General features: G+C 48.2%; 1 protein-coding gene across 1 annotated transcript in view; it reads right to left on the bottom strand.

Moving 5' to 3' along the window:
• Positions 1-13500, bottom strand: part of Clpb (caseinolytic mitochondrial matrix peptidase chaperone subunit B) — a 126986-nt gene that overhangs the window by 47501 nt on the left and 65985 nt on the right. The window contains exon 5 of the mRNA XM_038328074.2: positions 10937-11065. Within this exon, the coding sequence (XP_038184002.1) occupies positions 10937-11065 (129 nt within the window). The remainder of the gene's footprint in view (positions 1-10936; positions 11066-13500) is intronic.

Here is a 13500-nt window from a genome sequence, read left to right as displayed (position 1 = left end):
AGTAAATAAGAAAATTTAGATTTGCATGTACTTGAGCAAATCATAAGGTAAATGTTCATTCAAAGTTACAAAATATCATAATGGAAAGTTTGGGTACCACAGGCTAACTTATTTTAGGACAGCAAACTGACGCTATTAAAAGGGAGGTTGGACAGGGTGTCAGAATGATGTACGTGCCAGACCCCAACACTCAGGCAGCACTTCCTACCACACAGGGATCCATTACTTTCAAGGGGGTCCCTGAAGGCTTTCTCTGTAGTGAGGAGCTGTGGGCAGGCCTGCTTTTAGTCCCGCCCGGCTCCTAGCCACCCAGCTAGCTCAGTCAGTAGAGCATGAGACTCTTAATCTCAGGGTCGTGAGTTCGAGCCCCACGTTGGGTGCCAAAATGAAGGGGTGTGGTTGATCGGCAGTTATGATTAACCAGACTACCTTTAATATATAATATTCAGCTTTAATAAAGGAAAGAAAAGGGAACTTACAAAAGCCAAAGTTCGAGCAAGGAGCGCAGGAAAACAAAGAGAAGGCAGGCCGCATGACCCGCAAGATTTTATAAGTAAATATTAGCGTAAGGGGGACACGCCTTACAAACAAGGTGATTGGCTGGGCTTCCCCTTCATTTCTCAGTGGCAAGTTCCCTTCTGTTATAACGAAAAGAATTCATTTCAACATGCAGTTCAGAAAGGAGCATGTGGCTCAAGCTCACAGAGAATATCCTTGCTGGGTTCTTCCAGGGCACGTACAGGCTTCTGTGCAGAGGAAAGAGCACAGGAATGCGAGAATCAAGACTCCTTTGTGGGAGGGAATCTTAGTTCCCATTCATCTCTAGTCTACCCTTTTGCTGATATTCTGTAGGCACTGACCTTCAATTTGATACTTTCCCTTCCTAAAGCAGGGTCGCTCTTCTTCCTCTCTAAGACATGCCCTAGAGGGGTATAAATAAGCCAGCAAAGCACAGCTGGCCTTGGGAACTTTTTCCAGGTACTGTGCAGGTGATGGAATGGAACCCGGAATGACCTGCCTAGCCAATGCTGACCTCTCCTTCACCCAGGGGAGGCCTGGCTTCCAGCTGCTACTGATGGCGGTGATGAGCTCATGCCGGATGCCAGCCAGGCTCATCTGACGACTGCTTGGAGCCCATTAAAGCCTTGATGAAATGCGGGTGCCTGGATGGCAGATGGTTCTGGAAAGCCATGGTGACCAGACTCTTGTCTCCAGTTCAGCCACTCACTGATTCCACAGGCCCTGGAGTACAGAAGTACCTCACCCTGGGGATGAGCAAAGGAAGTTTCATTCTGACCTAGTTGAGTGCTGAGAGCACGACTCAGGATCATGGTGGTCCTACACTGCACCTGATCCAAGATGTGGACTGAACAGTGGTTCTCAACCTGTGGGTTGTGACCCCCTTTGTGGTCACATATCAGATATCCTGAATATCAGATATTTATATTATGATTTATTTTAGTAACAAAATCAGTTATGGAGTAGCAATGAAATAATTTTATGGTTGGGGGTCACCACAACATGAGGAACTGTATTAAGGGGTCACAGAATTAGGAAGGTCGAGGACCACTGCCGCCAAACTTCCCTACTTGCTCGTGTCCTTGGATCCATGATTGCTGGTCCCTAAGGGTGATTAATGGCCCTCTCCCTCCACAGGGTTGTCTCAAGCTAGATGACATTCAAGTATCTACATTTCAGATCTCAGCACATGTGGATTTGTTCAGAAGACTTCCCTCAGCCCCCGGACTAGATTAGGTTTTCATTATCCGCTTGTAGTACCTTCTACTCTTCTGTAATAATAGTACTTATTAGCAAATAATTACTCATTAGCTAATAATTGAGTAATTATTTGTCTAATGTTTCTACTCTGACAAATTTAAGCTTTGCAAGGGATGGGGTATGCAAAAGATATTTGTTAAGATAATATGATGAAATTAATCAATATGTCATTAAGAGTAAGAGAATGTTTTCAGTTAAATTTTTAACAGCATTCTTTAAAATATTTTTATTTATGTGTGTGTGTGTCACATATGTATAAGTGACTGTGGAAGCCAGAAAAGGATGTAGGATGCCTTGGAGCTGGAGTTACAGGTAGTTACGAGAAGCTCAGACTGGGTGTGGGAATGAACTCAGGTCTTCTATAAGGGCAGCAAGTTCTCTTAGGCGGCGAGCCATTTCTCCAGTCTCTCAACAGCACTCTTGAAAAAGAACTGATATCACTGACGGGTCATCTCATCTGCCATGCTAGACGAGGAGCTGATTCTAGTTCTCTTGGCTTTCTGACTTGTTTCCAAGTAGCCAGCCGCTCATCCAAGCCAGAATTGTTCAGTTTGGAACAGTATGGAAGAGTTTTTCTTTTTCAACAGCTTTACTGAAATATAATTTACATGCCCATCCAAAGAATGCAATTTAATGCTTTTTAGCATAAAGACAGTACCATACAACCATCACCATAATCTACTTTAGAATATTTTCATGCAAACCTGTGCCTATTACCTGCCCCCTACCTCCCCTAGACAACTGCTAGCACAAAGGTTTTGTATCTGTGCTAAGCAAAAGAAGGCGTTTTTTGTTATCACTATGATCTCTTCATTTTACAGCTAAAAAAGTGATGCCAGAGAGCGGCAGTGATTACAAAGGTGAGACGAGGCAGAGCGGGGTGGATCAGTTCCCGGTGCCTGCAGCCTCCGACCCTCTGCATGATTCTGTCCTGAACAGTGATCGTGAGGGCAGAGGCTATCTTATCTTCTGCCCAGAGGGCCAGCACAGCACTGATGCTTAATGCAGGGGACATGAACTAGTGCCATCCGGGGACCTCACCATCCGTCCTCTACAAAACACTTTCACAGTGACTTTCAGAGTCATCTTATGTCTATGGACACTAATAACAAAGATGGGCATGTAGTTGGCATTTCTCTTGAAAACATCCCTTTTTCTAATAATTCATTTTGATTATACTTAAGTATTATTGTTTCTCAGCATAATTTTGGCTAAAATCAAGTATAGAAGATAGTGGTTTGTGATGAACAGATTAAAACAGAGACCAGTCTTTTGCAGATGATGCGAGATGCACTGCCTTAGTGCAGCGCCTTCCCCCATTTCCTGGGCCCTTGCTTCGTTCCTTTTGTTGGGCTTGCATCAGTGGGCCCTTCAGCTATACTGCCCATGGACAATGTGCAGCCTTAGCCATCCCCAAGAAAATGACCTCCCGTCTTCCTGTTCAAACCTACCCAGCCCAACTGCCTGCCCTGCTAGCCATCTTGACTGGGAAGCACCAGGTTCCTTGTCAGTAACTGTGAGTTGCCTTCCCTATGCTCACTGTGGACTGACTATCTATGATCATGAGAGATAAGGTTTCTGTGGCCACAGGACTCCATGTGCTGGCAGGAAAGAGACAAATAACAATGATGCAAACAGATCTGCATGGTGTGGGAGAATTAACTGTATTCTGTCAATCATGTTTTAAATAAACGCTGACTGGCCAGGCAGGAAGTATAAGTGGGTCAACCAGACAGGAAGTAGAGGTGGGGCGATGAGAACAGGAGAATGCTAGGAAGGAGGAAGCCCATTCCTCCCATTCCAGCCCAGACCACCAAGAGGCGAGATGTAACCTACCCGGCTGAGAAAGGTACTGAGCCATGTGGCTAGCATACATAAGAACAATGGGTTAATATAAGCTACAAGAGCTAATAAGTAGCCTGAGCTAATGGGCCAATCAGCATTATAACTTATGGAGATCTGTGTGATTTTCTTTGGGGCTTGCCGGCTGTGGGGTACAGGGCAGGACAGAAACCCCAAGCAGCCCGGCCCTCATGTTACATCTGCAGGTGCCAAGTTAAGTGCCATAAGGAGGGTGAAGTAGGGTAACAGGATAAAGTGGCACTGGAGCAACTTTTACTACGGTAGCTTGGGAGGTCCCTGAGACAGGACATTTGAGTAAGGCCTGAAGATGGGGTAGCCATCCTTTGGAGACAACGAGGGCTTAGTGTTTTTGAAGAAGACTGACATCCAGGGAGAGCAGTGGCATGAGGCTGCAGAGCTCTAGGTGACAAAGGGCTTTTAAGGCTCTGGTAAGGTGTCTGGCCTTTGTTGTTACTTCAATGCTGGGGTCAATGTTGTTTTGTTTTTGTTTTTTATTAAGTAGGAAACTTTTTTAAAGTTGTTTTTTTCCAGACAGGGTTTCTCTGTATGGCCCTGGCTGTCCTGGAAGTTGTTCTGCGGATCAGGCCAGCCTCGAATCTGCCTCCTGACTGCTAGGATTAAAGGCATGTGCCAGGGACAACCAACAGGACTTACTCAAATACTGTCCATGGAATGGAAGAGAAAAGAGTTCAAGGATGACTTAAGCTTTAGATCTGAAAATCAAGGCAATGGCGGTACTACCATTTAAGTCATTTTTAACACTGACGTTAACAGTTGAGGTTCAGAAAACAAGAGAAGCTGATGCTTCAGTACCGGAGGAGGGAAGGCATGGTTCTGCAGCCAGGCAAGTGGGAAGATGGCAGCAGAGAGGAAGTTCCCTTCTGACTACAGGACTTTCTTTGTGAATTAGGAGAAGAAAACAACTTGGGAGTTCGTAAGGGAGGGGCTTAGAAATCTGAGGAGAGAAAAAAGGACTGAGGAGCTGTCTTGGTCTAGAATAAGAAAGTGCTTTACTCAAGAAGTGAAGTGGGGGTGGCTTGGTGTCCCATCCCGCATGATGCGAGATTTATGGTCATATATGTGGAGTGAGTTCAAGAAGTGCAGGACTCACAGAGAAAAAAGCAAAAGCATGGAAGGGCGCAATTCCCCGGAAGTCCTTGCCTGTCCTCGTCCAGTCACCCCGCCGGTCTCTAGGTCACCCTCCGCTACAGAGAGAGTTCAGGCTAGCCTGGAACACATCAGGACCGTGTCTCAAAACCATCCAACCAACCAAACAAATACTTCCACAAAACCTGTCGCGTTTCTCCTGAAAATGGTCATGGTTTGCCCTAGAGGGAACTTCCTTAGCACAACTCTTCAGCAGCCAGCTCTTGCTTTCCATTCTCGCGCAGACACCAGGCCCCCACCCTTCTAAACTACCTGTGTGCTGTGGAGAGTGGACTCCGCCTCATCTTCCATGCTTTGGACACATGGCCCCTCTAGTTACTGCCCTTGCCAGCCTGGGGACCGTGCATCTACGCTTGCAGAGTAAATACCATCTCCTAGACCAGCCTTTCCTTGCCTTATTGGAGACTCAGAAAGCTCTGTTTTGTGGCAAGGTTTTGTTGTACAGCCCAGAGAATCTTTGAACTCAACACATAGTCCTGCTGGACTCACACTTATGATTCTATTGCCTCAGGCCTCCAGGTGCTGTGATTACAGGTGTGTCTTACTACAACCCCCTTCACCCTCACCTTTTTTAGGCAGGGTCTCATATATCATATAGCCCAGGCTGGCCTCAAACTCTGGATCCTCCTGTCTCTGTCTCCTAAGTGCTGGGATGACAACAGGTATTCTACAACATGTAGCTTCAGATCTCTGTGATCCCACAGCACATTCTCTAGATCGCCACTATCACATCAAAGTCATTGCTTTTATTTTTATATTTTTATTTTTATTATATTTTTTATTTTCGAGACAGGGTCTCTCTATAGCTTTTGGTGCCTATCCTGGAACTAGCTCTTGTAGACCAGGCTGGCCTCGAATTCACTGAGACCAGCCTGCCTCTGCCTCCCGAGTGCTGGGATTAAAGGCGTGCACCACCACCGCCGGCTCAGAGTCATTGTTAAATGTCTGGTTTTCTCATAAACTGAGTTCCTTAATGGCAACACCCAGGTCTGGATCAGAGTTACTGGCCTGATGCCTGGCTGAAGCCTGTGACAGGAGAGGTGCTCAGCAGATGTCTCCCTCCGGCTCCTGGCCTTTCTACATGCTTTGTCATACCTTCCCCATCATGATGGTCTAAAGCCTCGGAAACTGTGAGCAAAGTGAATGCTCTCCCTTTAATACTTATACTGGTATTTTGCCACAGCAATAAAAAAATTTAACTACTATAGCAAATGCTTGACAGACTTAGCAGAGGCTGCACAGAACAGCAGGGCTGGAGGAGGGTCCTGGGAGCAGCTGTGGGAGCTGCTCTGTTTTATGGACAGTGAGAAAGGGTTTGCACAAAGGAGAATTGTGGGTGGCAGAACCAGAACTTCTGATCCTTCTCTGCACTGCTGGGTGTGAAGTTTCAACAGAGGGAAGACAGCCCCGGGCAAAGAAAGCTGCTGGCGCAACATCTGCTGGTGTAGACAGATGGACAGACAGTGAAGTGGAACAAGAAACAGAACGCCGAGTTTTGGTCCTGACGATGGGCTAACCACAGGCTGCTGCAGGGGGATGTCAGCACTGGAAAGGGTCTTTGCCTCAGGGGATGCTGGCAGGTTAACACCAAGGATCCAGCCAGGCACTCAGAGAAGGGGTCAAAGGGGAACCTTGAAAGTGGGAAGGAAGGCTGAGGAAGGCCTGGGGAGGATGGATTAGAGTTCAGAAGGGCCAGGCGTTTCTGACGTAAGGAGCACCAGTGCTGAAGCAGGGAGGAGCAGTGGGAAGAAAAGACCAGATAGGAGGCAGCAGGACACTAAGAAGGGGTGGGTCAGGAAGCCGTGCAGGGCTTTCGGAGATTTGTTAGTGCATCCAAAAATGTACTCGGTAGTGTGTCAGTGTGTAGCTAAAGAGGTGGAGGTGAAAAGCTAGGTAAACTCTTGGTGTACGCTCTACCTTAGTTTAGTAAGCAATGCTGTCCTCTAGTCCCAGGGGCAGGGAAGATGGAAGCAGAACTGGGGATTGGCTGGTAGAAAGAAACGCACCCGCCTGAGAAGGTCCCAATGGGACACAGGGCAGAAGGAGCTGCACAAGCAGAGGGGCAGCGCCGGAACGTGGGGTGGGTGCTAGAGGCTGCAGGAAGAACAGCTAAGTGTCAGGCTGATACAAATGATATTATCACCTCTCCCAAGAGTGTCACTTGGATACAATGAATACCTCAGGGCTTTAGAGCTTATTTCTCTAAAGGAACTAAGTCAAAGCCCCAGGTGATTAGAGGTGCGCCTCAAGCAGACAGGTGCCCATGGGAGCGCATTCCTATGAGCTCACCAGCTCTGGTGTGCTGAGATGTGTCTATGGGACTTCGCTGTCAGCCACAGTGCCCACCTGCCCTCCTCCATCCTTCCTTGTACTTAGAAAGTGTGGTGGCACAACCTTCCTGTTCTAAGTAAACAACACACCAAGGCAGCAGCACCAAGGATGAAAATATGCAGTCAGTATACTTTTTGTAGGACAGAAAGACTGACAGCAGTTAATTCAAATCCCTGCAAGAGAACTGTCTCCCTGCTGCTCTTGCTGGAGGGGCCACCGTCCCCCAGGACGCTCTCGGTAACTTGTTCCCCCTCCCTGCTCGGCGACAAGAAGGCATTTCCTCTTTCATGTACACAGAGCCCCCTATGCAACCTTTTGCCACAGCACCCACCCCACTGTCATGGCCGGTTTACAAATCTGTCAGCATCAGAGTCTTAGGGTCAGAGATGGTGTGCCTGACCCTTATGTCTCATGGTCCATGATCTCAGAGATAGCAAATAGTTCAACATATGATGTAACAGAAACATACTTTGAAGTCAAATCCGTCTCCAAAGCATGGACCTTTTCACAGCTATGGGGTCACTTGAAACAGAAAAATGATCCCAAGCGTCTGTGGTAAGCTCTCGGACAACACCGCACAGTTCACAGGAGGAAGGAAGTACCCGAACAGGTGGACAAGCAGAAAAGGCTTCTCGAGAGAGGGGGGTGAGAAGTGAGAAAAGGCAACAGCACTCTAGGTCCCGGGGATGGTGCAGGCAGAGATGCAGGAAGAGAAATGGAGTTACAGCTGCCCACCCAGAGTGTAACTCTATCTCAGTCGTCACGGTAACTGCTACGGACAACAGAAACACGTCTGTCTTTCAGCTTGGATCTGAGAATTCACGGCTACATAAAACATTTTCATGTGCAGGCCATGAAAGCAGAGTGAAACTGAGGGAAGGAAGCAGCTAGGGTGGAGCAGGAGGCTGTGATCCAGGAGCACGGTACAGGAACCCTTACTACATACAATCCATACACCCCAATAAAAATGAAAAAAAGTAACCACTTGTCACAGAACATCTACCATGTGTCTGCCAGGGACTCTGCACCTGTTACTAATCTCCACACAGCCCTATGAAGGAGGTGTCATCTGACGAAAGAACCAAGGCTTGGATAGGAGAGCTAGGATAACCTGTTGGTTATCGGAAGCTGGGATCCCAACCCAGATTAGCTGATTCTGAAGCCCGGGTGTGTTTTCTACTACTCCATGCTGCCTCCTACAGGCTGGAAGGTGTCCACATCCTCAGCTTGATGCTGTTGCCTGAGCCTCCTCACAGCTCAGAGAACAAGCAGCAAGAGTGGTTGTTCCCTCTACCCCTAACGGTAGATCCAGAAACGTAAATCCCTGTCGACCTTGTGAGCAGACAGTCTTTGTGCCTAGGCCTGCCTCGGGTCTTGTAGAGAGAACCTTCCTCCTTTGCTACAGCAAAGCTGGTGGCCAGAGCACTCCGATAAAGCTGATGGGCAGGAAGGCAGACCCTTTGGAAAAGGTCAGCAGAGGTCAAAGACTTTGGAAATGTTACAGACAAGAGCCCCTAGGACAAGAGAGCAGGATCCTGCCTCTTGGTTGGCTGGTCACACACACTGGTAGAGTAAGGGAGGTCAAGAAGGGGAGAGGGGTCAGAAATTGGCAGGCCTGCAGGCCCTGAGTGACAGCAGCTTGTTCAGGTCTAGAAGGGAGAAACAAGCAGACTAATGGCTTTGACCCTCGAGGCTGGGAAACTAGGACAGGGGTATAAATGATGACTCCTAAAGAGGCAGGTGGGAGAAATGCAGAGGTGGGGGCTCAGGGTATCCGTTCCAAGTCACCGGGCAGGAAAGCATGTCCCCGGAACAGCTCAAAGGGCTAGCCTTGGCCTGGGGGGGAGGTAGACGGGGCCTCATAAAAGGCCCTCGCTTCTTCATTTTAAAGGTGTTCGATCTGTAAGCGGGCGCCAAAGCCCCTTGTAGAATGAACGCTGTCATCTGTCTGGTGGCTGGGGGAGCAGGGACAGGAACCTCGGGAAGGGGGGTGAAGGCCCCTTGTAGAATGAACGCTGTCATCTGTCTGGTGGCCGGGGAAGCAGGGACAGGAACCTCGGGAAGGGGGGGTGAAGGCTCCTTGAAGAATGAACGCGGTCTGGGGGCTGGGGAGCAGGGACATGAACCAGGAGACAATGACTGGGCACAGGGATTGGAAGGCATGGGAGAGAGAAGTCCCACATGCGCGTTCTGATGCTTAGCTGCAATGTCTCACCAGAGCGCTTCCCAAAGGACAGAGTCACCCTTACTCTACCTGGCAGAGCAGGTTTCCAGGTACACTTACAGACCAAGGCATGCTTTAGGGCTGGCCCCTTGAAGGGTGAGGGCAGGGGCAAGGCCTGGTTATTAAACCAGTGTGCCTATGGCTGATAGGAGGTGGCAAGGCTGGGTTCCTGGGAAGTGTCCCAAATCAAGGACATGATATGGGCTGGAAGATCATTGCAATCACTGGACCTGGAAGGCAAAGGCTCAGGGACAGGACGAACTTCCTGTGAAGGATGACTGGAAAAAGTGGAAGAAAATACAAAGCGACCACAGCTCATTAAAAAGGTGTTCCCATGTTCACTGTGAAGCAAACTACTCAGCTGACTACCTGAGGAAGGAATGGGATCCCTCAGCCCTACCAGTCTTGGAGAGAGTTCTTCTGTGAGGGAGAAAGAATCATTTGAGTGACCCAGAGGGACTCAAAGGATGGTCTAGTTCTTTTGGTCCCCATGGAGAAGGAAGGAGGACCTGAGGTTCTAGCCCCAAGAATGGGTCTGGCCTTCAGAAAGTAGCAGGGAGTGAGTGAACAGCATTCTCATGCTGGGATCCGGGTCCTCCACACGCTGGCTCTAATCTTTCAGAAGCTAGATGGGGATAAGGGGAACTAAGAAGGAAATGGCCATATGAAGGTGTCTGGCAGTGAGCTCTGTACCAGACTTGGATAGAACCAGCCCAGCCAGAGTCTGGAGCATTCTAGTCCTGTAACGAAACTGATGCCCTTGAAAGAGAGGCCATTCATTGTTCAGCAGATATTATACACTTACTACATGGCATGAACCAGCTGGTCCTAAGGATACTTAATGAGTCAATATAGTCTGTAGTCTAAGGGGCAAGTCAAATGAGAAGCCTTCTGCTTTCGTATTGTTGCTAGCTTTGGAGACAGGCTTAGTTATAGACCTCAGATTAGCCTGGAATTCACTATGAAGCCCAGGCTGCCGGCAAACTTAAGATCCCTGTCCCAGCCTCTGACTACAAGTGTGAGTGTGAACAGGATACCATGGCTCGGAGTAACAGACCTACGTGAGACTGCAGTGGGGCCGAGATACAGGACAGCAACTCTGTGACACAGGTTAGTAGGGTTTTGTTCCCCTGGTCCTGCTCTGGAAGTCACAAGAGAAAAAGTCGACACTTTTGGGAAGAGCCATCAATGAAGAAAACTCACAGTGGGGCTGAAGAAGCAGCTTAGCAATGAGGACCCAAGTTCAGTTCCTAGTACCCATGCTGCTTTTGTAATTCCAGCTCCAAGAAGATCCAATGCCACTCAGCTCTGAGGACACCTGGATGCAGGTGCACACATCTACTCCCCCACATAATTAAAAAATAGTCTTTAAAAAAACCCTCACAGCTTATCACAGACAGGGTGGAGGACGACCCCCTCCCCACCCCCAATACACCATACTCGACCAAGAACATACAACCACAAGAGGGCAAATCACACATCGTCACTGCTATTCTTGGGGAGTTCGCCCACCCCTTAGCTCGAGGAGAGTAACAGGATTACTTTCCGGCCAGCCACAGCCACAGCTCTCACCTCCATCCAGTAGCTCCTTGACAGTGCGGTAGTCGTCGGCCAGGACAGCATAGTGCAGAGCTGTGCAGCCCTTGAAGCTAGCACGGTTGTTTAGCCGGTTGTTGAAGTCGTCCTCTCGAGTGACTAGGACTGAGGGACCAAAAACAAAACAAGATAAAACAAACAAACAAAAAACCAACAAGCAAAAAAACCAACCAAACAACAACAAAAACCCCCACTAACCTCCATTAGTAACAAATTAGTCTGTACATCCTTGTGATTTTTGTCTACTTTCCCTACCCACATCTCTCTTCAGGTGGGTAGGTAGGTGTGTGTGTGTAGGTGTGTGTGCACGCGCGCACGCACCCGCTTGCTTACAGGGTCTCACTATGAAGAGTAGACTGGCCCAGACTCTCAGTGCGGGACTAGAGTATGTACCATCCTTTGGCTCTCTGGCCATTTTGTTTTTCCCTGAGGCAGGGTCTCATTATGTATCCCAGAATGGTCTTCAACTTGCAGTGCTACTCCTGCCTCTATCTCCCACGTGCTGGGATTCCAGGTGTGAGACATTGTGTCCAGCTTCATCTGCTTTTTGATTTCCTCATGTTTTTGAGGTAACATTTCTTTGTGTACCTCAGGCTGGTCCTCTTGTTTCAGCTGCTTGAGTGCCTGGCTCTTCAATATTTTATCTATGAACTTCTAAACATTAAGTAGCATCTACACTGTGTGTCTGGCCATCTGGGCTGGGCAAGAGGAGGTAAAACAGCCTGGTTTGTTTCATGAATATGGTCCCTGACCTCAGCTGACTGAAGAGGCAGATGATAAACAGATGTGTAGAGTGCTGTCAGTGTAAAATGGGAGGACACAGAAAGCCAGGGTAAACTCGGCTTGAGAAGAAAGGAAGGAAGGAAGGAAGGAAGGAAGGAAGGAAGGAAGGAAGGAAGGAAGGAAGGAAGGAAGAAGGTGGAGGTGGGATGGCGAGAACAGGGAAGGGGTGGCGGGAACAGGGAAAGACAAGAGGATGTTTGAGGCAGAAGAGTCACACACTTCTACTGCTTACAATTCAGTAAGTAACTTAAAGCTTAAAATTTGATTTACCAAATCAAGTAAAAATTGAAACTACAGAAGGGAACAAAGAAGAAAAAGGGCCTCATATCTCTGTGACCTGAGAAGGAACAAGCAACATCTGGTCTAGCTCTTCAGGGATTGCACACTGTGCCTGAGTGTGCATTCCCTATGAAGTCGGAATTTACCGTACCTCTTATTTGCTTTTTGGTCTATTTTGGTAGTGCTGAGTGTTGAACCTGGTGCTGACCACATCCTTGTGCATGACAGACAGAGTTCTACCAATAAGCTCCATCCTAGTTCTGCAATCTGATTTCCTACCCTTCAAAACTATCTATGAACATCTTCTGGACACTAAGGACAGACATTTCATGGGAGCTGAGCATGCAAACCCTCAGGCACTATTCATGTGCCCTCTTTTCTCTCTCCTGTCTTATTAAAATAAAACCTGAAACTGTTCTCACTTTCCAAGACCTCTGGGTGGGTGGATATACACATATCTCCTTATGAGACTGGTTCTGGCTTATGTTGTTACCCAGACACTTTTAGATCAGCTAATAAACTAGAAGGTTCAACCCTTTGGGGCATCCCCCTGGGAGGCAAGGCCCCACAGAGCAGCTTCAATCCTGCTTGGGTTCTGAGGTTTCTGTTTCCCTCATTTGGAAACTACCCCAGAACCCAATTTTCCTTAATGCTATCTCCTAGCTCATTTTTTTGGGAGTAGAATCGAGGATCCAGGATCTGCCTGCCTGTGTCAGTTCTCTCCCGTCCCCTGGCACTAATCCTGTAAAGGGCAGGCTCCTGTTGCCTGGAGGGATAAAAGGTGGCGCGCACGGCAAAAAGTGACCTTGCCTAGATAGCAGCACCAAGCAACTATTCCTACGCCACTCTTTCTGAGTGTTTTCAGAATCAACTGAAAGTGTGTTCCCTCTTGGAATACTGAAGACACTATCTAAATACAGATCTAAAAGCAAGGCTGTCCAGTAGTCGTAATCCAGTCTCAGTTTTCAGACAGGAATGTGGGAGCTCCCTCACCTGGCTAGTTAATGGTGTGTGAGGAGCGCAGAGGCTGAGGTGGAAGGGCTGCCTGAGTCTAGCAGTCAGAATCACCAGTGGTGAGAACCAAAACCAGGGTGAGTCACATTCTACCCTCACAGCGCCAATGAGAGAATCCAGCACAGAGAAAGCTGATCCTGGAGGCTATACCAGCCTTAGACTCTTGCATTCTCTCCTTTTCTTGCTCCGGCAACACAGTAAGACATTCAGTGGAAGCTGGCATTACCATGTGATAGCCTGAGGTGTGTAGCCACACCCTAACAAGCCAGCATGAGTGGAAACACTTCAAACCTTTGGTCAAAATGAAGATGGTGGAGCTCAGAGTTGGAGACCAGACCACACTACTGACCCCGGCAGTATAATGTGACTTTCTCCTGGGCGTCAGAAACAGGCAGCAAGAAAGTGTCTGAGCAGCTAGGGTTAGATCCGCCTCTGGGCACATAAGGGGCCTGGTATCTGGATTA

The sequence above is a fragment of the Arvicola amphibius genome, chromosome 1 (genome assembly GCF_903992535.2).
Source record: "Arvicola amphibius chromosome 1, mArvAmp1.2, whole genome shotgun sequence".
Lineage (NCBI taxonomy): Eukaryota > Metazoa > Chordata > Mammalia > Rodentia > Cricetidae > Arvicola > Arvicola amphibius.
Note: the sequence above shows the minus strand (reverse complement) of the source record. Positions and strands in the feature narration are given on the sequence as shown.